The sequence below is a fragment of the Tamandua tetradactyla genome, chromosome 4 (assembly GCF_023851605.1).
Source record: "Tamandua tetradactyla isolate mTamTet1 chromosome 4, mTamTet1.pri, whole genome shotgun sequence".
Classification (NCBI taxonomy): Eukaryota; Metazoa; Chordata; class Mammalia; order Pilosa; family Myrmecophagidae; genus Tamandua; species Tamandua tetradactyla.
In genome coordinates, this window is record NC_135330.1 from 15,161,373 (window position 1) to 15,186,021 (window position 24,649).

Sequence of the window (24,649 nt, forward strand, 5' to 3'; positions counted from 1 at the left end):
ATATCTCCAAAGTTGAAAATAAACATAACTTAATGACCTAGAAGTTTCATTTCTAGTTATATTCCATAGAGAAATGTATGCATGTAAGTGCCAGGGTCCATGTTCAAGGATGTTTTGGGGGCTTTTATGAATTATGAAATAAGAAACAACCCACATATCCATCATCAGTAGAGAAGACAAATAAATTGTGGTATGTTTATACAACAGAATACTACACAGCAATAAAAATGAATGAAGACAGAAACAGTATAAGTATTTAAAATATAAGGTTGAATGAAGGAAGCCCAACACATATACACATGCTCAATATTCCATAGGACTCTATTATTTAAGGTTCAAAAGCAGGCAAAGCTATAGTATTTAGGAATGCATCTTCAGATGGTAATACTAAAAGGAAAAGCAAGGAAGATGATTAACAAAAGTCAGGATCCTGGGAGCAGGTATGGGTGGGAAAGGGCACAGCAGAGGCTTTGAGAGCATTGTTGATGCTCAGTTTCTCGAGCTGGGTGGTGGTTGCACAGGCATTTGCTTTATAATAATGTGTTAGGCTGTACATTCACTGTTGATGCATATTTCCATGCATGCATTATTTTTCTTGATTTAAAGCTTAAGAAAAGCTTAACAAAAATCACTTTACTGATCAGCGTTTCTGGAGCTGATTTTATCAGGATGTGAGACTCTGGAGAGTTCAGATTCCATTTCTCTCTCCTTCATCTGCAAATGGAGTTTCCATTCCTCCATCCTCCTGTATACTCAAAGTGGATGTACACACGAAGCAGATGTCCCCGCTCATACTGCCAAGCACTGATCTAACTTTGAACCAAATGTCCCCCCAACCTGACCCCTTTTGTTTTGTTTGATCTCTAAGGAACGCCCCTTGGGATTTAAGAATATCCAAGCACCAGAAGCAGAATATCATATCCATTCCTCCTGTAGAGTCAGTCTGGAGAGGGAATGTTTTCCCACTTACCTAATTTTCTGTGTTTTCAATTACTGAAAACTCTAGACAGAGTCAGCCAGTACAAGCCAGGACACCAGTAGCTGGACCGCAAGCTGAGGGACAGAGCGCCATTCTATGGGCACAGGAGCCCAGGACCCATCTGAGGACCTTACCATCACATCACAGCACCCTGGGTGCACCATCCCTGTACCTTAGACAGCCTGATTTGGGGAAACCTCCCCCCAATCCTGGTAACAGGGGTCTGCACCTGTCTCCAGGTGGGACCCTCCCCAATCCAACTTTAATTCTATTTAATCTTAATGAGATTTATGGGATATAGACCTGGTTCTGCCTAGAAATTCCCTTGGAAGAGCTATTGTTGTAAGTTCTGGTGAGGAAAAACAAATGCTCGTAGGGTAAGCTTCAAAGAAAATCATAGGGTTAGTTAGAAAGAGCTCTGGACCAGGAATCAGACGGCCTGAGCTCAGCTCTACACTTCCCAGCACCATGATCTTAGACCAGTCATCTAACTTCCTTAGGTCTTACTCCCTGCCCAGCTCACAAGGACATATGGACTAGATGTGTGTAAATTATTAAAAACAGGAAAATACTATACAAGAAAGTATAATTTTGTAAACATCCAGTTTTTGCTACTAAAAATACCACATTTTTGAGAAAGAGAGATTAACATCAAGAGAAAATAACTAAGATTATTTTCTCACAAACCCAGTCCTCTGCACAGAAGACATCATCCTGCCAGATTAGTGGCATTGCACCAAATCCACCTACTCCCACTCTTTGCTGTTGGACAAGAGCTCAGCTGTTGGATAAGGCTGGAAAAGAGCTCCTGGCCCCTGATCAGAGAGCAACCCACTGGCCTTCTTAGGGGCAGAGCATCCGAACTCAGCCTCAGGAGCGCCGTGCGCTACCCCAGACTCTCTTTCCCAGGCTGTGTCCACCAGACAGAATGAAAACCAGGTGGCTGCCGATGTCAGGCGAAAGCAGAAGGGGTAGCTGTCACCCCCTCTGTTTCTGCAGAAATGCAATCCTCTTTTGAAGAGGCCTTGCAGGTTTGGATGTTTCTGGGGGCCGAGGAAAACGGAGGCACTCTTCCAGTGCTGAACGCTGATCTAATTCCTTTGAACTCATTTGAAAAAGTCTGAAAGTGGTTTTAAAGATGGGGAAGAGTTCTGCACCTGCACGCAGTGGGTGGTGGGCTAGGTCCCACTGGTAGACGGACCACGTTGGCCAGGCCTGATCTCATCATTACAGCTGCCAGTGTTGGAGAAGGGGAGACTCAAGGTGCTCAGGGGCCTGGTCATCTTGGGAGCCCTCCAGGGAGAGTGGGCAGAGAGTGAGGAGGGGGCTGCGGTGCGCCTGCTGCCATCTCGCCCCATCCACAAAGCTGGGGCTCCAGGGCCCTGACCCCTCTCCTCGGCCTCTTAACCTCAAGTGACTGCAGACCTCCCCACCCTCCAGAGCCAATGGCCATAATGAGAAAACACTACACCACAGCCCTGGAGTGGCAAGCCTAAGTGTGGGTGGAGAAGGAGCCGGCCGCGCTTGCCAGAAACACTGCTACGGGTGGGAGGGGCGTGTTCCAGCAGATTGCTGCAGAGACAGTGTTTCGTCATCTTTGTCCCAGATTTCTTGGTGAAGCAATGTGGGAATGTTTGCCCCACTTACTCCCTGGTCATAACCCAAGCACCTCAGTTTAGTTAACCATTTCAAAGTGTTTTCAAGATGACTAGCTTACCTTTTAACCCCTTGGCAATGATGCAAAGTAGAGGGCACAATCCCACTTCACAGATGGAGAAAGTAAGACTCAGAGGTGGATGAGCCAAGTCACACGGCTGCCTGGCGGTGGCATCCCAAGACCGACTCACTCTTTGCTGACTCCACTGCTCTTTCTACCCCAAACCAGACCTTGCTTTTTCCAGATTCCACATCCTACATCTGCTGATCACCCATCGGGCAACCTAAGCTTCTCCATGATAGACCCCCCCAAAACCCACTTTGTCATGAATATTGATACATTTACAATCATTCTGTTACTAAATTTACCACTGACAGTGACAGTCTAAAAATTAAAGAAATGGGTTTCTACTTGAAGCTCCCACTCTTGGAGTCAATGTTTCAAGTATTAGTCCAAGAAAGGGATGCCTGTCAATGGGACAGACCCATAAGTTTCTTACTGGTAAGGCTGAATGGTGACCATTATTTTTCTGGTAACTAAAGTATTTTTTATCAATATGTTAAAGAGTTCCAGCAATAAAACGTAACATCAACATTAGGACTGTTTATAACAACTTCTGTGTCCCAGTGTCACATCACACAGATGATGTGACACTAGATGAAAGCCATGGCACCAGCTGTGCATCAGTCTGGAATTTAGTCAAAATGACATGCTGTCTTTGTCTAAGGTAATTACACAACTGGTCCATTCACCACCTTGGGATGATCAGCCCAGATATTTTCCAGTAGAGAACATTATTTAATAGTACTCATTTTTATCTCTTTTTTTCTCCAAAATGGATTTGTTGTGGATTACCCCCCCCCAGCATGAACCAGAACAGTTAAAAAATAAATAAAACCAGAACAAGAAATAGATAACCCAGGAAAGCCATAGCTCTACCTCAAAGCCAGATATAAGATACTTATTACATTTTTACATTTCATTTAGCTCTGAATTACTTTGACGTCCAGGTAGAAATAAAAAATGCATTGGTGAAATGGTTCTTATACATGAAAAAAAGAAGGTATTTACATTCATGTTTTTCACTGTTTCTCTTTGTCACCAACAATTTGTCATGACTGTGGATAAATGTTTTATGTATAGTTTTCCTTTCCAAAGAATAGAATGAGTAAGTCCAGTCAGGGTGAAGAAGTGCTTTGAAAAAAAATATGATGGGAAGTTTGATCCATTTTGGGGCCAATAAAGAAAAAAATAGAGAAATCTAAATCTTCCTTACCTCCTCCAGTTTATCCACTCGTCCCACCAGTTTGGTGGTGACGGAATGTAGCTTCAGGAGATCCAGACCATAGAAAGCTCCTTCCAGCAAGTCTATGATGGTGGAGAGCTATGAGACAAGGGCAAAGGGTGAGTCCAAGGCTGGGGAACTTTTCAGGTCTCCATGCTGGAGGCTCAACAGGGAAGCCAGTAGCAGGAATGCAGAGGTGGGCCCTCTGCAACTGGTATTTGTGTAGGTGGGGACAATTGTGGGCCAGCACAATGCTGAGGCTCTCTTCTGCCTTCTGGAATATTTGGGTCAGAAAATGGGAGAAGCCTACAAGAACAAGTAAATGCTGAGGGGTAGATATCTTTGCCAAACCGTTCATGCCTATTTTATTAAATCCTTCAGTTGCATACATGTCTATCTTTCCTACTAGGCTGTGAGATCCTTGAAAGTAGAGTTTATGTGTCTTACTCATCTTTGTTTTCCCAAGATGCCTACCCTAGTACTTGGGCCATAACAGGCTATCTATAAATAGTCACAAAGTGGCTTATAAACTTCAATGCCTTGAGGATATGCTTTTGACTCTACTTCATTGTCACTGAAGGGAACACCACAAGTTTTCCTTTAGTACTAATAGCCAAACTGACCCTAGGGTAAAGAGAGAGCCAACAGCCCATCTTGGAGGGGACAAGCTGCCATAGGGCCCCCAGCCCTTCTGAGTTTTTCCCACACTGTCTCCCCTGCCAGTACAGAGCCACTGGGCGGAAGGGAGCTGAGACTCTGGTGGCATCAGAGCACGCAGAGTACAAGCAAAGGGGGCAGAAGAGATGATTGACCTAAGCCTCCCTACCAAGGTCCCTGAAAGAGTCTGCCTGCCCACCCTTTTGCAATCTCTGCTCCCCACTCATCTCTCAGCCTTGCTTCCAGATGAAGAATCTCAAGTATGAAATAGTCATGTTTAGGAGACAATCTCCTTCCTCTCCACCAGGAGACAATGGCTGAATCCTGCATAAGAGCCATGAAAGGGTAGCTGGTTAGTTTCTGCTATGATGACTTTTTGTTTCCTAATAGCAAATTTTGCCTGCTTATGTTCCAGAAGCCTCCCCTCTCCTCCCCCAAGAGTCCAATCCTATGACTCGGTGACTGTGGCACTTGGTTCAGAAAGTAGTTTCACAATAGGGCTGCAGCTCTGAGGGATGTGGCCAGCGCTGGGATGCTCAGTGTACTGGTAACCTGTTTAAAGAGCTATCAAAGGCTATCAGTGATGGAGGGTGTCCCAGGTGCCAGGTAGGGCGCTGGTACATTATACAGTCATTCATTCATTCATGGAGTTAGGATCTACTGAGCCCAAAGGCTTTGCCAGGCATTGTGCCAACTACTCGGTGGCTGTCATCTCATTGGTTCTCAAAACAACCCCATGAGGTGCATGTTATTAGTCCTGCTTTTATTCAAGGAAACCGAGGTCAGTCAAGTTAAATAACGAAGCAGGATTACTCAGCAAGTGGTGACAGACCAACCTCGTTTGGAGGGAAGGGGGACGGGCCTGGTCAGATGAAGTTTAAGCCAACCCCTGGGGCTGCTCCAGTGGGCTTGAGCGAGAGGCCCCACCCTTTGGGGCATCCTCCCCAGAGCAGGCTCCAGGCCTCTCCTTCCCTGGGTCACCCGAGCCCTCATGCTAAGGACTGAAAGGCTCACTCTTCTCTGTGTGTCTCTCTGCCTTCGGGGTGCAGGCTGGGCTGACAGAAACTCATGGCAGAATGCTGAGGAGAATGCCAAGTTCTTTTGACCAGCTGGGCCTGGCAGCTGCTCACAGGCCTGGCCTCCCTGGCTCCATAAGGAGAGGCAGGCACACTTTGCTTTCGGCATCCCTTCAGACACCAAAGCTAACAACGACCGGTTTTGCAGATCAATAGTCTTGGGTGGATCTGCACCCAACACTCCAGGGACCAGGGCCTGACCACCTGTAAGGGCTAAAATGGGTCCCACCTGTTCAAAGCCTTATGACCCCCAGCCATGCCCCCGCTAGATTCACAGGTCCTGAACTAGTTTAAAGCTCCATCCCGTCTCCGACATCACCCCACACCATCACCGGGTCCTACCTTCAAGTCCCGGCTGTCCGCTTCCCGAAGCTTCTGCAGCCGGAAGTCTCCCTCGCAGGGATTGAGTGCCGAAGGGGGCGCGACACAGGCACACTTGCAGGACGAGCCCGAGGTGATTGTTTCCACAGTGTAAAAGTCTTCCTTCCTGGAGCTCCCCTCATTGATCCGCTGGCAGGCATCTCGGCCCAGGGGTCTCACCACACACTTGCACTGACAGTCCGAGCCCTCAGACACGGCCTTGACCTTGTCATAGTCCCCCAGCAACTGGTCAGAGAGAAAGAGAACAGATTCAGGGCTGTGCAAACACCGGCATCAGTCAGGCTCCTGATGGAGGTTCTCCATTTACTTTGTCAAAGTCCTATGCTAGCCAGAGACCTCAGACAACTCTGAACCGTGGAGTGAATAGGTCATTGCAACACAATGTGCTGACTCTGAAATTTCCTTGAAGGCACTCAGAGTTCAGCATTCTTCGTTTGTCCTGGAAAGTTGTGCATTTCTCAGGGGGCCTTAGCCTTTCATCATTTAAAGGAAAAAAACAAATGTGCTCCATCATTCTTCCAACAGCCCTTGCCTTCAGCTACAATCCAGGTTTAGATGGAGAAAGAAAAAGGAGAAGGGGTTGAAGGAGATCCTGGAAAGTTGATATTCAAAAATTGAGGACCACTTACTTCTAAGCCTCACTCATTCATTCATTCAACATTTATTGAGTGCCTACTAGGCACTGTGCTGTGAGAGGTAAAGGGATGAGCCAGATATGGTGCTCATCTCTGGAAAGGCAGTCACACAAAGCAGAGAGTGGTAAGCGCCCCAGAGAGGCAGAGCTAATAGGCAGTGGGAGCTTAAACAGAAGAGTGGCTCCAGCTGAGGAACCAAGGTAGACTTCTTGGAAGAAGTGGCATTTGATCTAGGCCTTGAGGCAAGAATTGTATTTGACAAAAGGAATTTGGGAGGAGAAAGACTTGTTCAGAGTCAGTAAGGTTTTTCAGCCTGAGTGGTCACTTGGCTTCTAGAACAGCTTCTGAACCCAAACCCCAGGCCAAACCCAGGAAGGCAAACTGGCAGCACTTACCTATTGCTTCTACAATGCTACCCATTTCCTTCTGAGCACTTGCTCCTGCCAGTCTCCTCAAGCAGGAAAACATGCAGCAGCTGGCATTCTGGAGCCCCCATCCTAGACATTTGCTGGAGAAAAGACTCCCCCCCAGCTCCTCTCCAATAGACCCTGCAACCAGGGCTCCCCTTCCGAGCCCAGAGAAGTGTCCCTGCTTTTCACCCCAGCAGGCAGGCGCTGAGCTTGTTTGAATGGAGGTGTTGCTGGGATGCTGTCTGGGGTGGAAGAAGGCTTATCATGTTTTCCTTGCAAAGGCTGGGTTTCTTCTAATACTAATATTTGTTTTAGAGCGCTTGTCAAATACAGAATGGATCAGTGGAAGAAGTTATGGTTCAGGGTGATTTCAGTGGCTGGTCTTTATGGGCTGACAGTAAATTTTGGCAGTCTGCTCTCTCTCTCAAGTTCTGCCTGGATTCCTACATTACCTTCCTTGGAAACCTTGGGGGGATTCCTTCCTTTCAGGAGGCTCGGGTTTCAGGAAATCTTTTGTTGATGGTGCTCCAGAGCCTCGATGTGAAGGATTTTTATGTCTTTTCAATTTAGGGGTCACTGAGAGGTTATAGAAGGGTTACAGAGCATATTAAAGGGGAGAGGAACCCACTGTGTGATAGATCCCAAAGTGGACCCAAGGATTTGCTCTTCAGGAAGGAGACAGGACCCCGTCCAAGGGCTCAGTGGAGGCACAGGCGTCCTTCACCCTGAGAACCACAGTGACACCCAACACACATCCTCACGCCGGCTCTGGAGAGCAGGAAATAAACACTCCAGAGAGGACAGCCCCAGGCCAGCCCAACCCTCCTGCTGCTTATCTATAGAATGGCTATAAGGGTGTTCGGGATTGAAGAAAACAAGTGGGAAGTCTTACGCAAAAGGACACATTACAGAGGCCTCCACCACTAGCTGCTGCTGGGCTCCCGATGGAGCTGCGTCTCTAGTCCAACCCAGGACACAGTCTTGTCAGTCAAACCATGTGTGTTGGGGTCATCTCACATTCATCACACATGTTGCTGTTCTGTCTTCACCCTATGTTTCTGCCTGGGTGTCTCATCCCATACCATGAAATATAGGGTCCGTGAGCCACAGCGTCTGTCTCCAGCACACCTGCCTGTTTACACATTCCAGTTCTCACTGACACTCAGCCAGACAGGGGGTGACCAGACTCTTCACAACCTTTTGATCATAAAGTTTGGAGTGTTGGGATTTGTTTCGATTTATTTTGTTTGCTTTCCTCCCAGGAAGATGCATGAAGTTCTCCCTTCCTTCTCTCTTATCTCCTTATTCGGCAATTTTCTAAGACCCCAAGATTTTGAGAGGAGGACCCGCATGCGTCCATGTGAGAAAACATTCTGATAAATGAAAAGCAAATGCCCTTCCCTTTTAGTAAGGGAAGGAGAGACAGCTGCCCCCCAAAAAATTCAGCAAGGACCACCTTTGGGCTCTTGCCACTGCTGGGACAGGACTGCTGGGTGTGGGACGCGATCCTACCTGAGACAAAACGTTCTCCTGGTTGTCCGCCTCGTTTTGCAGGGTCTCGTCCTCCGTGGGCGCCACCGTCTGCACGTCGGGGGGCTCGCTGGTCCTTGTCGGGGGAGCGCTGGATCCCCAGCTCTGAGCCACAACCAGGGCGGAGCAGAGAACCAGCAGCAGAGGCTTGGCCATGAGGGAGCGACAAGAGGGGCTGGGCCCCTTGAGAAAACAGCTGGGGTCGGGGGTCTAGGCAAGCACTGGGGTCTAGGCAAGAGGGTATCTTGGCTGGAGCTCGAGAGTGGCAGCTCAGAGTGTCTTCCGAAGCTGGGTGCGGCCGAGCGGGGCAGGAGGGCGCGCCTCAGAGCTCCTGGGCATCTCCTCCCGGACTTGGGCAGCCCTGGATTGTGCAGCCCCAGAGGAGAGCGGGGCGCGGGGAGGGAGGAGGTGAAGCGAGACGTGGAGGAGGACAGCGAGCAGCCGAGCGCCGGCCCGCCGGAGAGGGCTCAGGTGGAAGGGGTGTGGGCAGGCGCGGGCAGTGCGCGCTGTGGCGGGCGGCGCGGAGCTGCGGAGCACACCGGGACCCTGCGGAGCGCAGGGCGGGCGACGGGGCGGCGGGCAGCGAGCGCCGCTAGGCTGGGGCACCGCTGAGCTCGAGCGCGGAGAGAGGGGCGGAGCGTCTATTGTGCAGGGGCCGGGGGGATGCAGCCAGTGGCGGCGCGCAGGAGGAGGACCGGGAAGCGTGCTGGCGCTCGGGTGGAGGGGTGCCCTGCCTACCCTGCCGCGCACGCCCCCGAGGGATGACGTCAGAAGGGCGCTCCTTTCCTTTCATCGGACCGCAAAAGACGATCGGGGAGAAGTTACTTGTGGGTGGGGAGGTGTCCCTGAAGTTTGGGGGGGGGGGTGTCTCTTGTACCCATACTCGCCGGGAGAAGCGAGTTTGCTCCGGGTGGGGAGGCAGGCGCACAGTGCGCATTGCAAGCAGGAGCCGATACCGACCCTCAGCGTCCTTCCTTTATTGCACCTCGGGCAGGACAGACGGAGCGTTTGCTCTTGGAAGATTTTTCCCAGAATTGGCTTGGCGAGATCTCTGGCAGCTTTGAACTTAGCGCCACTGGTTGTCTGCATGCCTCCCACAGCTTTAGAACCTGATAATACCTCCACCCAGAGGATAATTATTGAACTCCCTGCTGGAGTGTGTCACGAGTCGTATAAATATTAAATATAAGGAGAGTGGCTGTAAATCTCTGACACTCTTTGCGTGTCTGCGTGGGGCGAGCTACTGCCCGAGAATCAATTTATTGCCAGAAGACAGTTCTTAATATTTTCGTGGTCTGGAGCAACTCTCAGAGGTCTCTGCCACTAGATGATCTCTAAGGGTCTGGGATTATGTTACAATGTTTCTTAAATAGTGACTTTTTTGTAGGCCTACTGTAAAGATTAACAGTATGTGAATTTAAGGAAAGGCACTGGGCCTTGTGGGACAATTCTCACTCTGGAACTGTGGAACACAGCCAGGTCATTCAAAAAAGCGAAAGGGATAATGCATCCTTGGAATTAAAGCATCTTATCTTTTATGCTAAGGAGTAAAAACTGTAATAATCTAAGTAATCAACTAAGGAGACTTCAGCTCATATAAGTGTTGTAGTTGACAGTAGTATATTAATAACTCTTAATACATTTCTAATAGTTTTACTATTTCAGTTTATGAACAGAATTCCAAGGTTCTGGCTTTCTGGACTTGTGGGAATGTCTCTCTCTCTCTCTCTCTCTCTCTCTCTCTCTCTCTCTCTCTCTCTCTCACACACACACACACACACACACACACACACACACACACACACACACACACACACAATGGAACCAATCAAATCTTTTCTGGAACTAGGTGGAGATAAATATCTATAAAATATTTGTTTAAAATTCAGTTCAAATAAATGTTGAATGTTGGCTAAACTAGGTTGCTAGACATTTAATGGAAAGATAAGATAGTCTAGGTAAGAGATCAAGATAAGATAGTCCACCCTAGAAGAGGTGGGGGTTGGAGGTGGGAATGAGGAGGTAAACAGGGCAAGTGCTCAAACTGTAAGGCAGAGTAAGAGAACATACCGTGGAGTTCAGAGGAAGAAATACGTCACCTCTAGTTGAAAGGTCAGTAAAGATTTCATGAAAGAGTGGCACTGCAGATGTGCCTGGGATGATGGGAAGATTTCAAGCAGGCAGTGATGTTGACAAAAGAGAAGCCAAACTGGGCAGAGACAAGCTGAGTGTGCAGATACAGAGCTCAGCCTGGTCCTCACTTCTCAGAGGATCCTTCCCTGAGAATTACTCTACCGCCAGGGGAACTCCTCCATTTTTTGCTCCCATGTCACTTTGTGTCTCCTTTTCACAGAATTACGGGAGCTGTGTAGCTCCTTTGGGGATTGTTCCAATCGTGCCTGTCTTCCCCACTAAAGTGTAAGCTCCATGTGGACAGGGACTGGTTCTGTTCACCATTACATTCCCAGATTTTAGTCCATGCCTGGCACAAAGTAGACAACAAATATTGATTGAATGAATGGGAACTACAAATAATCCCTTTATTCACTAGAGATTGTAGTATGTATATAGGAGTAGTGGGAAATAAGACTGGAAAGGGAAGTTAAATCCATGGATATTCTCCCAGTTATCGTCATCAAAACTTTCTTTGTATCCATTAGGGTGTATTGGACTGCAAGTACCAAAAAATCCTAATGACAATGGCTTAATCAAATAAGCATTTTTCTCCCACTCCACGAAGACTGGGAGTGGGCAGTTTCAAATTAGTTCAGCAGGTCAGTGAGATCATCAAGAACCCAACTTCTTCCCATTTCCAATCCCATTATTCTTAGGGCATTGGCTTTTTTTTTTTTTTTCAATCTAAATAATTGGTTTAAGCCAGTCCCAGCTATCATTTTTGCCACGCAGACATTAAATTTCCCAGTCCCTCCTGCAGCTAGGGAAAGCCATCCCATTCAGCCTGGCTAATGGAACAAACTCCCTCTGCGGGAGAGTTTCTGGAAAAGATATTCTGCTTCTTGTTAAATGAAACAAATAGAAGGAAGGGATTATCCAGTGCCATTCTTCCCAGCTTCCTATCTCTGGTTGTGGTCATGGTGCCTGGAGCTGTGGCAGCCATCTGATGACCATGAGTCCTTTCCCCTGTTGAACTCCATTAATAAATATATGGAGACATATATAAATTGCACCAATAGGTTAGTCTTTTGTTCCTTCACAGACTATATCTAAGACCTTTCCCACAAGAGAGCTTTTTCCTACTTAAAGCACAAAATAAGTACCTTGTAAATCTCCTCTTTCTCAAACCCGATTTCTTTACCTGTTTCTTAGAACATATGGTCGTTCAGACCCTCCATTATTCTGTTTTGTTTTGTTTTCAGAAAGGCTCCAGTTTGAGTAAATGTTAGAGCACATTGAAACAATTTCTTCTCTTTTTCTGGGCGCTGTTCTATTATTAATGTAGCCTAAGACTGTTTTAGTATTTTTGGCAGCCACATTGCACCAATGATTCACATTGATTTTTTTTTTAATGTGGCTTTTTCTTTCTTTTTTACATGAAATGTTACACTGGTTTCCTCGATCCTCTGCTTTCCAGCTATGTTTTTTTTTTTCTTTTCAACCCAATACAGGCTTTCAGATTTTATCTATTGAATATTTGCTGGTTTGGCCCATCTGTTCATCTTGTTGAAATCTTGCTGTTTTGTCAATTGTTGTTTTTGCCCTCTTCCAGTTTTGGGTAATTTAAAAGTTCGATAAGCATAGTTTCTGTTCTTAATTCAAATCGTTACTTAAAAAAACAAAAGTCGTATTAGGACAGGGCCAGATCCTGGAACATTACATCCATAAAAGGAAAAAAAGTCTGTCCTTATTGATACTGATTTACTGCTTCACCCTTTCGGTGTGTGACTGCGTGGTAGTACCCAGCCCCTGCCTTCCCCATATCTACAGGCGTTTCTCAAGACTCTTGTCACCTGCCATTCAGAAATCAAGAAACACTGTCCCCAGCATTCCACCCACCTACCAGTCTGGTAACCTGCTCAGAAGGACCTGAGATGAGTTTTATTGGGTTTTAGAGCATTCAAGTTGACTTGCCATAAACTCCCTGTGTCTTTCCCTGACAGCCTATGGATTCCACTTCATTCGCCCCTCACTGTGTTAGGTTTTGCTCTCCCTCTTTATCCGATGAGGCCTCTAAGGCTCCCAGACAGTGATATTTATATGGCTTCTCTTGACTGCGTGTGCAGGCCTCCTGTGATGCTAAAAAAGCCCCAAGGGAGGTGATATCATCCCCTTTTACACATGAGGAAACATGTTCGGAGAGGGGCATAAGTTACTGCGGAAACGGGCAGAGAATACGGCCTCAGAAAGCACTAACCGTGGCAGCCAGCGGCCTGAGGTCCGGGACCCTCGCCGGTTTTGGGTGGCCAGCAGGTGGCTGGCTTAGGGGGACCTCTCCGCTGCTGCGTTGGCCATTTCTCCCCAGCCAAGTTCCCTTCTAGCAGGGGCATGTGTTTTCCCGTTTACCTGGGAGCGTCCTGCCTTTACTCTGAAATGTCTGCTTGTGGAAAAACCAGGCCTTCGTTTGCCTGGTGGGGGGTGGGGTGGCTAGAAATGGCCTGCCCCCTTCGTGTGCAATTTAGAAAATGCACCTGCCCTACAGCCACACAATCAAAGAACAGTGCCAGGTCCCCCGAGCAACATCATTCTGCCATCTCCCTCCCCCGAGCTCGCTAAGGGCGGGAGCCTTGCCAGGGAACTGTCAGAAAATGCCAGAAAGGGAATGATGGAAAGCTCCACCAAAAATGAGGCCTTTTCCCCCTGTTCGCTCTGCTTTGCTGTTTTCTTGGCTTTTTATTTTGCCTTTAATCTTCCACGTTCTCTCTCCTTCAATTCAACTCATTTAGTGAACGGATATTATGGTCCTGGCACTCCGTGACTGCTGAGCATGCAGCGATGAAGACAAGACCTCTCTGCTTTTCAGGAGATCATGTTATAAAGATTGTGAACATGTAACCCTAGGGAAGCCTTCAAAAGAGCGTTTTTTTCCTTCAAGATATTTTAAGTAAAGAAAAAAATATTTTTTAGCTGAATCTTCCCAGGGTTAAGGACATTTACAATTCCTAAGATGTCAACTTTGATCATTTTTTATTAAACCAAGATTTACATAGCAACATGTAGGTTTTAAGCTAATTCAAGTAAATCAACACAGTGTTGGTAAAGCATTTGGGATGTGTTCAATAAAGACGTGTTGTTTAGCTCTCTGGATTCTGAGCAAAAATATGCTGCCTACGTTTCCATTGACTCACATTTGTTACGTATTCCACAAAAGACCATTATTCCTGACTCGCTGCATCCCTCCCCCTCCCTCTCAGCAGCAGCTTCAACCCGTCCAGAAAAGGATTATCTGTGATGTCCCTCCACCCTGCCCGGATCAGTTGCTCTGGGGCTTGCTTTGGTTTGATGCCTCCCCACTCCTCTGTGCTGCTCCGAAGTCAGGGAGAGAGACCAGAGCGCAGCTTTACTTTGTGCCTGTCCTTGGGGTCTCCTTCGAGACCCGGCTCCCCAGGTGTCCTGGAGGCGTCTGGGCCAAGGCTCAGGAAGCAGGTGCTGTGACTGCTGACCCCACTGGGCCTCCTGGCCAGACTTCTCCCCAGGACTCGGGGGGCAGCAGTTGCTGCAGCTGGTGCATCTCGGGAAGCTCTTGCCCCTTGGGGATCAATGTTCCAGGTTTCGGGGAGGAAGGAAGTCAGCTTGCTGTCTGGGGAGAGAGATCAAAGAGGATAAAGAAAGAAAGAAATCAAAACTCTGTCGACCTTAAGAAGGTAGTATTGCATCATGGTTCTGAGCCTGAGCTCTGAGACCGTCTGTGTGAGCTTTGTGTGGGTTTCAGAAACATGGGCTGGGGCTCAAATCTTATTAATGCTGTCACTCATCAGATGGGGATCTTGAACAAGTGTTTCTTTTTCTAAGCCTCCGTTTTCTAATTTTCTGCATTGTTTTGGAGATTAGAGAAGATGTACGCGAACACATCTGAGCCGGAACTTGCTACAGTCACAAACGTTTGTTGAGTGCCTGTAGGATGAATGATAAAATAGTAATCATTTATTACATGGAGATTGTTATTATTATTATTCCTTTTTCTAATTCACTATGTGAAGTTGGCAGGAACTCTCTCTGGGCCTCAGTTTCCTTATTTAAAAAAGGAATCTTTATCATTTTTGAGTCTCTGTTCCTTTCACCTGGTGATTGTGATTTAGGTAGAAGAGTTCACCCTCCACTCCCTCTCTCCCTCACCCCCTTCTCTCCCTCCCTCCTTACTTTTTCTCTCCAGCCCTTTTTCTTCTGGTTCATTTTGTTCCAGGGACTCAACCTTAAACAGATAATGTTCTAAAGTTTGAGTGATTCCTATGGTCTTCTCGGAGGCTGGGGCTTTGGAGCCGGCGCCCCGCCCCTTGTTTTTTACTAGTGGGGTCACCCAGGCACATCCGCTGAGGTTGCTCAGGAAGATGCTGCCTGGAAGCCAAGGGGAGGCGGCTTCTCCTGCAGGACACACGGCCCCCAGGGAGGCGCTGAGCGTAGCACAGGCACCCTGGCCCAACACCCAGGCCTGAGCGAATACCTGGGGGCACCTCGCTCCAGACGAGAGGAAGTGTGCTTTGTGAGCCAATACTCTTATCCAAGGAGGGAGACACCTAAAATAGCAGCCATGGGGATCCAGACAGGGCGGCACCGCACCAGAGTTCCAACTCCTGAGGACATTCCTTCTCCCTTCTAAAAAATGACTTCCTTCTTTTGAAAACCCAACAAAGTTTGTGCCAATAAATCTTGGGGGCTCCCCCTCTTTCCTGGCCTTCCTTCATCTCGTTGATTTCGCCATGCTTTCCTCTTATTCTCCTGCCTCCTTGCAAGGAAAACCATTTAGAACTATGTTATCTGAAAGTAATTGGTGGTTCCAGAACAACCACATGCTGTTTTCCATTCTTTCACAGGATCTTTTTGCAGTGTTTTAGTTTCATTTCTTATTGACCTGCAATTGTCTGCCAAGTAACACGGGCCTTTGCATAACTCCATTGGGCCTTGGCGCACACTGTTGATTGGTGGGTTGAGGGTTTGAGCTCCCAGTACCAAGATTCTCATTTCACCCTGACGAGAATCCTGCCCTGTCGGTGTTGTGACCCCCAGGCTGCAGGTAAAGAAACTGAAGCAGAGAGATTGACTAACTTGTCCAAGGTCAAGAATATGTAACTAGTAAGTGACAAGCTTGATTTGATCTTAGCTCTGTGACCCAAACTGTTAATCACATCCTGTCCTCCAATCGTTTAGCTTTTCAAAACCCACCTTCAGCCTCTCACCCATATTCCACTTCTCCTTCAAGAAGTCCACTGCTTAAGGTTCTCCAATGACTTGCATGCGAAGTGGCATGCCTACGGAAAAGTAACCAGCTGCAGAAGCCGTGGGCAGAAGCCATATCCCACTCCATGAGAGCTGGCCTCTAGTCCCAGCCCTGCCTGCCTCTCTAGCTGTATGAACTTAGGAACGCGTGGGCCTCTCTGGGAGTCATGAGCCCCAGTTTTGTCTATTTGCCAAGATAATAGGTTGAACTAAGTGATTTCCGGGTGGTCCTTCCCAGCCCTAACATTCTGAGTTCTTTGCTAATGCCAGCCAGCTTGATTTATTGGTCCTTCTGCAGTGTGTGCTGGAACATGGTTGGTTTGAATGTGGCTACCCCCAGAAAATAGTTTTATGTTTCAGTAAGGCTATTCAGTCTCTCTAGAAAATACAAATAGTTTAAACATGAGAAAGATGCCTTGCTTTTCTTGACACATTCGTTAACACTTGTGCATCCTGGATTTCTGGAAATTATAAAATGTTCGTTACACCAGCATTGTGTGCAGCCTGCAGCTTGGAGGCAGGTGGAGGAGGAGGGAGGGGAGGGGGATGGTGCCACCAGGGGCATTTGGCTGGTCTGATCAGACACATCACACACTGGCCCAGAAAGCAGGAGAAAGATCCTTTCTCTTCACCTGCCACTGGCTCATGGGGTCAAGCTAAAGCAGTGACAGCAGCTTTCATAGCAGCACTGCTTTCTGAGAGCTTTATATAACTTCTCACTAATTCCCAAAGCCACGCTGGGAGACAGGATTATTTTCTCCATTTTATGGATGAGAAAACAGAAACTCAGAGCGCATGAGCAATTTGACCCAGGTCATAGAGTCTGGATTTGAGACTGGGGCTTGTTTATTCCGGAGCCAGTGCTCTCAAACACTGAACTATATTTAGGCTCCCTTAGCATCATCATCTCAGAAATAAAGACTTGAACCAGTGCTTCCCAGCATGTGATGTGCATACTGCTTGAGAATATTTTAGGTGTTAGCTTAGGGCTATATACCAGAAAAATATGTTCTTAAATTTAATCCATTCATTTGGGGGTGAACCCATTGATGAAGTTGCTTTGGTTAAGGTGTGGCCCAACTTAATGGGTCTTAATCCTATCACTGGAGTCCTTTATAAACAGGATGAAATCCAGACAGAAAGTCACCGAGGGAGCAGCCAGAGGCTGAAAGTCAGCGCAACCCGGAGGAGAAGGGAGAGGCCAGAAGAGGCCGCCATGTACAATGCCGAGTGACAGAGAAGCCCAGGGCCAAGGGTTGGTGGCAGCCAGCCCCAGAATGCCAGTCTTCAGGAAGAAAATATCACCTTGATGACGCCTTAATTTGGACTTCTCCTAGTTCAAAAAGTGAGCCAATAAATTCCCATTGTGTAAGCCAACCCATTGCATGGTATTTGCATTAGCAACGAGGAAACTAAAACACCAGATATTCACTTTCAATTTGAATGGTTATGTTGTTATTTTAAAGCATGTTTGAGAAGATGTAACTTACACATAAAACTTAGTTCACAAATATTGCCTAGGATAGGTCTAAATTTAAAATGTGAATTAATATCAATTTTTTAAAAAGTGTGAAGTTAGTACAGTTGGTACACGGACATGGGCTTTCTATGACCTTCACAAATGCCCGAGGTTTAGGAACCACTGAGCTGGGTAATCAGCTCCAGTGTCCTCTGCTTCCATGAGGACCGAGTATGGCCACAGCCCCTCCGAGCCTCGAGTGCTAAGTGCTCCAGGGCTTGGGCATTATTCACCCCTTGAAAGGGGAGAGAAATAAACTGTAGATGTAGAAGACCTCATAAACTGAGGCTCCATTTATCCCATTTCTAGGGCCTCTCCCCTCCCATTGTATTTTTCAAGCATTCAGGACTTTTAAAAAAGCTTTGTCAATACATCCCTTGGGTGAGAAGCCTTAAGACATAGGTTGCAAAGTGGTTGACAACAGATATATGTGGTTAGGCCAGCAAACAGTCATTTTTTTGTTTGTTTTTTATTTACAAATTTGAATATCCTTAGATAGTGCATGTACTCTAATTTGCCATGGACCTCTCCTCTCCCATATTATTGTCTTTGGTAACTACCAGGACCCTAACGGCAAACAAGTTTGTTGTCCCTGGTTTAAGGTATTACTTTTCTCAAGATCAAAATCCTGAGAAGCCTAAAGGACTGGTTCCTCAATGGTGGAATTTCAGAACACAGGTCTCCTAAGGAGTCGACAGCAAGGCAAGATGTCTGAAACACCCCTTGAATTTCTAATGCACGTGTAGTTTCTGTGCCAACCCCTCAGGAGAGGAGCCCGGAGTCAGAAGGTGACAAATACTACTGCTTTTCACCATCCTCTGATAGCTCAGTGATAGCTTTGCAATTTTCAGCCTGGGCATATAGTGACACCTGGTGTCTGGTGTCATTCCTCAAATCCAGCAAGTCTCAATCTGAGATCATCTCCATTTCCAAACCAGCTTCTTCTCCTCACTCCCCAGTTTGGGCAAAGGCAACCTTCAGGCTAGAAACCTCACAGTCATTAGGAAAAAGTTCTTTTCTCTCTTCCTATGTCTCATCAGTTGCCAAGATCAATCCGTTTGACTTTTGCTAACTTTACATATCTTGTCTTTTCTTGCCACTGCCTCTTTTTGCCTCATAAATTCATCTCTTAGAAAGTTGTTGCTTTCTAAGTGTTCCCACCTACAGATCACTGCCCGATTAACATACTTTAAGTACAGTTCTAACTAGATCACTTCTCTCCCAGAAGTTAGTAGTTTCCCATGGCCTGTAGGATAAATCCCAACACCCCAGTCTGCCTGTAACTTGGCCCCAGGCTACCCTTCTGCCATTTTCCATTTTCCCTATGTTTTCCAATCATGCCCTGCTTTTCTTGCAGCTCAGCAGCTGCTTACATCAGCGTGGACCACTCTTCCAAGAGATTTTCTTACGAAGTGAAGTACAAACATACGACAAATGGCAAAGGAGATGATTCAGAGAGGGAGTCTCAGTTTGATAGACAGAAGTGACTTGATCATGTTTGGAGGCAGAGATTAAAAAGCCCATTGAGGGGAAGGTTAAGGGTGTATATTGGCATCCACTGAACACCTTTTATGGCCAGAGGCTAGACTCTCTTTTACAAGGAATAGCTCATTCAGTCCTCTCAACAACCTTAAAAATGGGTACTATTGCTGTTCCCCTTTTACAGATAAGGAAACTGAGGCCCAGAGAGGGAATATATTCATAATCACAGCTAGGAACTGGAGCTGAGACTTGAACCCAGGTTGCTCAACTCTGAGCCTGCTCTCTTAACCACATCACACAAGAGAGAGGGAAAAATAATTAATTAAAGCATAGGGTGGGAGTGGTTATCCTGCGGCCTTTCATAGGCAGAGGGGCAGCTCTTTCTTGAGTTAGGAGAGAAATGGGGTCAGATATGGGATGATGTGGTTGGGCTCACAGAGGAAAGAATTAGAAATATTCTTGCTAGGCGTCCTCTGTTGGGAATAGGAGGGAGGGGGTAGAATGGGACTCCAGAAAGAATGAGGAGATAATGGCTGTGGATGAATGAAAGAGAAATTGTAAGGGTCTGGAGACAGCCTGTCCTGAGGTCCTGCTCAGCCGAGGTTTCAGACCCTGCATGTAGAGGTCTCAGCCACACAGCTGTGTGAATTATTTCATCTCTTCTGGACTAGTTCCAGGTAACCCTTAAGTGTTATCTCCTTCACGAAACCAGCTCTGTTCCTTCAGTTAGATGCGGGCATTCCTTTCAATTTTCCCACATCATTTTGACCCTTTCATATAAGTCATTATAATAATATAACATATTATAGTTATATTTATGCATTTCTGTCTCCCTATATTAAAGGCTCCTGACAACAGGCATGTCGTACATGTTTTGTTTCCCTAAACAAACCTAGTACATTGAATTGTATTACGGCTGCTCATTAAATGCTTGCTCATGCTTGGTTGACTGTGCCCTCCAGATGGAGCCATTAATTCCCTTTATTTTTTCTCTTTTATTATTTTCTTATCTCTTTTTATTTGTCCATGTCCTAGAATCTCTCTGTGCTTTTTCTACTCCCTCTCCCCACCACTTCAACTCTCAAGCAACTCGTGTAAGGTCATGAACATGGCTTTGATCTTTGGTCTCTTGAGGCTAAGAGGCTGAGCAGATTATTCCAGAGAAAATGTAGAAATGAAGCTCATATAGCAAATAGAAATAGTAGTGTTATCCGAACACCCTCTGGCATGTTCCACTGTACTTATAGTCATAGTGGAGCCTTGACAAGAGTGGGCATGAAGTAGATGAAAAGAAAAACCATTAGCTACTGCAGCAAGGAAGGATATTTAATTTAAAAGTGTTGCACAGGGGCCCACAATAGCCATAATTCTAATCAGTTCATTTTTCTCTGGATCTGTCTTTTAGAAGTCACCCCCAAAGTGTCACAGCAAGGCCAGAAGGCTTACCTCATAGAATTTAAAGGCAAGATGCAGAACCCTGCATGTAGTAGGCTAAAAAATGTCCCCTCAAAAGATAACCATGTCCGAATCCCGGGACCCTGTAAATGTTACTTCATTTGGCTAAAAGGTCCTTGCAGCAGTGATTAAGGATCTTGAAATGAAGAGACTTCAGTATAATTTGGGTGGGCTGTAAATACCAACAGAAGTGTCTTGGTAAATGAGAAGCAGAAGGAGACTTAAACCCAGGGGAGAAGGCCGTGAGAAGATGGAGCAGAGAGAGATTTGAAGTCGCTGGCCTCGAAGATCAGAGCGATGTGGACACAAGGCAAAGAGCCAGAGGAGCCGGAAGAGGCAAGGAACAGATTCTCCCTCAGAACCTCCAAAGGAAGCATGACCCTGCTGGCGGATTTTGGCCCAGTGAGACTGAGTTCAGACTTCTGGCTCCAGAATGGCGAGAGATTAAATTGCTGTTGTTTTAAGTCACCAAGTTTGTGGTAATTGTGACATCGGCCATAGGAAACAAATCCATCACACTACTAGAAAAGAAAAGCCCATTCCCTGATGGCAGGTAACCAGGCGGAGGCACTTGCAGAATGTTAGAAAACAGAAGAATCTTTCAATCGTTTTGGTTGATAAAGACCCTGTCATTCAAAGTATAAATGAACAATCGCAGAAAAATAGCTCTGCATCTGGTAAGGAAGGCATAGATACGTGTTCCCGTCCTAGCAGAGACCCATGGAGCAGCAAACAGCGTGGGACATTTAGGAGAGCACCAGCCAAGCCCGATTGATGCAAGAAAAAGGAAATCCAGATTTTACCAGGACAGAGACAATACTCTTAGAAATACTTGGCGAAAGATTTCTTTCCCACTTTGCTTATAGAGAAGAATTTGAAGTGAATAATTAAAAAAATCAAATGTTAAGCATTTGTTCTTTTATGATTAGCTAACTATAACAAATTCTACTTCATTCTCTTTTGTTGATGTGAGTTCAGTTACTTTTGATGAAACCTGATGCTGTTTTTTTTTGTTTATTTTTTTTTGCAGGGGCAGGCACCAGGAATTGAACCCGGGTCTCCAGCATGGCAGATGAGAACTCTGCCTGCCCAGCCACCGTGGCCCGCCCTAGACTGTCTTTTATAATCTCCTGAGGTAAAGAGTTTCCCCAGATGTTGTGGATGTTTCTGAACCCAGTCAATCCCACTTGAGAGAGGCAGCCAAGGTTCTGGTGCTCACAGAGGGCAAGACGGACGAATGGTGGTGGCTCCTTGAGAACGCTGCCTCACAGGGAGCTCGCCATCCTCCAAACCAAGGCAGGGTGAAAGAGCAGCAAGCTGATGACTTCTGTGGAAACAGAACTAAGGTAAGCTTCTTCTTTGGAAAAGGAACCTATGAAATCAGAAATGTGAGCGCTCTCTGAGAATCAGCTTTACTTAAATGGAAAAGGAGGATGACTCCCTCTTCTGGCCACCATAAAGTAACTGATAGCAGATAAGCACTTCCACCATAGACAACCAGAAAATTGGACAAAACATATGAAACGACTTCTTCAGACATTGCACAATAGGCAGCATCATCCCTGAGAGAACTGTGGGCCCCGAGGAAACTAGGGTCCCGGGTGGAAAGCAAACAGATAAGGTGAGATTTAAGATTATCACAGTTTTCTGGCTCAGGGCACTTTCTGGAATGATGCAGGGGTGTGAAACCCAAGAAAATCAGAATTCAGGGAAGTCCAGGAAGCTTGAGTTTTCAAGACAGAGTAACAGAGAGAAGGGAGCCATCCAGAGAAAAAGAATCAGAAATCTTAATAACATCTCCCTGGAATCCTTGGCTGAATCCTAAACTGTGGATATGTAGAATAAAACCTATGAAGCTGTGCAAATAAAATTATGGGAGAAGGAACAACTACTAGAGAGATGTACGATGAGCAATTCCCAGAGCTCACAGGATGAGCAGATCTTCAATCTCTGGCCATTCGAAGTGAAGAGATTTCTTTGAACATCCTGGCATTCGGTAGCGACCCCCAAATGGTCATGCTTTACTACTAGGGCTAAACTAGACTAGAGAGTAAAGGTACTAGTAGGTTAGTACTACCTCACATTGGCCTGTGAGATAAAATGAAAGCACAAAGGATGAGGGGATGGATTTTAAGCATACTGCTTATTCCTGTCTGCCAATGCTGCCAGAATGCAATATACCAGAAATGAATTGGTTTTTACAAACGGGATTTATTCAATCACACATTTACAGTTCTAAGGCTGTGAAAATGTCCAAATTAAGGCATTCAGAGAAAGATACCTTGAATCTGAAGAAAAGGCCACTGTTGTCCAGGATTTCTTTGTCACATAGGAAGGCATATGGCCATGTCTGCTGTCCCTCTCTCCGGGCTTCTGGTTTCAAATGGCTGATTCCAGTGGCTTTTTCTTTAAGCATCTGTGGGTGCTCACTTAGCTTCTCTGGGGCAACTCAGGGTTTCATTAGCTTGACATCTCCAAACATCTGTTGCCAGGTTCCATCTATCCGCTCTGTGTCGGCTCTGAATTCTTTCTACCTCTGTGAAATCTTTTAAGGACTCCAGTAAACTAATTAAGACCCACCGTGAATGGGCTGGGTCATGACTCCCACGGAAATAACCTAATTAAAAGACCCCACCCTACAATAGTTTTTCCCCACAAGATTGGATTGAGATCAAAGGAACATGGCTTTTCTAGGGTGCATAACAGTTTCAAGCTAGCATACTGCTGTATGTGATATTACATCATCTCTTACACTGTAGAACATTTTAAAAGTGGACTGTGGGTGCCTATGTGGTTTAGTAGTAGGATGCTCCTTTGCCATGCGGAAAACCCAGGTTCGATTCCCTGCCAATGCACACCCTCGACCTTAAAAAAAAGAAAGAAAGTGGACTGTGAGGACTTAAAAATATTGTTAACTCTAAAGCAATCACTGGAAAAATAAGACTAAGAATTATAGCTAACAAACCAAGAGTGGAGAAAAAAATGGAGTTATGAAAAATATTCAGTGAATTAGTTGAGTATTAGAAAGCAGACAAACTCCCCAGCTGTGAATCGCTGTAAATCTTTGTAGAGCTACTTGGGATAGCTACTCTCCTTCTGATACCTAGTTCAGGCTTTTTGGTGAATGGCAGGTATGATTTTCGTTTTGTGATTTACTTATGCCCATCCAGCACCCATTTCCCCCATCTTTCTAGTGGCCCACCGCTCACTCATCAGAGGGTAACTCTGATTGGTTGAGCCTCCCACGTTGGTCATATTCCCCTTGGCAGCCATTTGTTTAGGGTTGAGCACGTACTCAGTTCTGGCCAAAGAAATGTGGGCAGTACCGAGGGTTTTCTTGGAAAAGTTTTCCTCACTTCTAAGGAGGACGTGCTAGGAGAAACTATCTTTTTTCTATCTTTGCATGCTGTTGGGTTTGGTGCCATATTTACAGCCACGTTGCTACCAGGAAAATCACAGAGAAGAAGCGTTTGGTGGCCTGGAGTGTCCCAACCTCTGAACATCTAAATATATGAAGAAATACAATCCCTTCTGTTTAAGCCAAAATGAGTTAGGGTTTTCTGTTATTTCTTCTAAAATATTCAAACTGATGGAGTCAACCTGCATAAGACCTGATTTCTATTAATTACAAATGTGTTCATGAACGCAAGCTTCCTCTTTTTTGGCTGTAATCCTTTATCTTTCTTTTTATTTTTAGAGAAATTGTGGGTTTACTGTACTATAATGTGTAAAACACAGGATTCCCTTAAACCATCCTATTATTAACACGTTGCATTGGTGTGGTAGCTTAGCACTTTTTTTGTAATTGTAGTCTTGACTGTAGCCCAGGGTTTAACTTAAGGTTCACTGTTTGTGTAGTGCAGTTTCACAGATCTTTTAGAAAATGCTTATTCTATTACCATATGTACAACTTAACATTTTCCCTTGTAACCACATTCAGATACATATATTTCAGTGCAGCTAATTACATTCACAATGCTGTGCTACCATCACCACCATCCATTATCCAACAGGAACCCTGCAAATTTTAAGCCTCATTTCCCTATTCCGTATCCTCAGCATCGCGCAATAACCTATAGTCTAGAATCTGACTCTGTGAGTTTGCTTATTCTATTTTGTACCAGTGAGATCATACAATGTTTGTCTTTTTTGTGCTTGACTTGTTTCATGCAACATGATGTCTTCAGGGTTCAT

The 24,649-nt window shown here is 45.9% G+C and overlaps 1 protein-coding gene across 2 annotated transcripts in view; it reads right to left on the reverse strand.

Annotated features, from left to right (window-relative positions):
• OLFML2B (olfactomedin like 2B) overlaps nt 1-9,164 on the reverse strand; it is a 38,317-nt gene extending 29,153 nt beyond the window's left edge. For both annotated transcript variants that reach the window (XM_077156706.1, XM_077156705.1), the window contains exons 1-3: nt 8,593-9,164; nt 5,997-6,260; nt 3,913-4,020 (exon numbers count right to left, since the gene is read on the reverse strand). In XM_077156706.1, the coding sequence (XP_077012821.1) occupies nt 3,913-4,020; nt 5,997-6,260; nt 8,593-8,766 (546 nt within the window). In that variant the 5' untranslated portion in view covers nt 8,767-9,164. The remainder of the gene's footprint in view (nt 1-3,912; nt 4,021-5,996; nt 6,261-8,592) is intronic.
• Nucleotides 9,165-24,649: the final 15,485 nt, after the last annotated feature.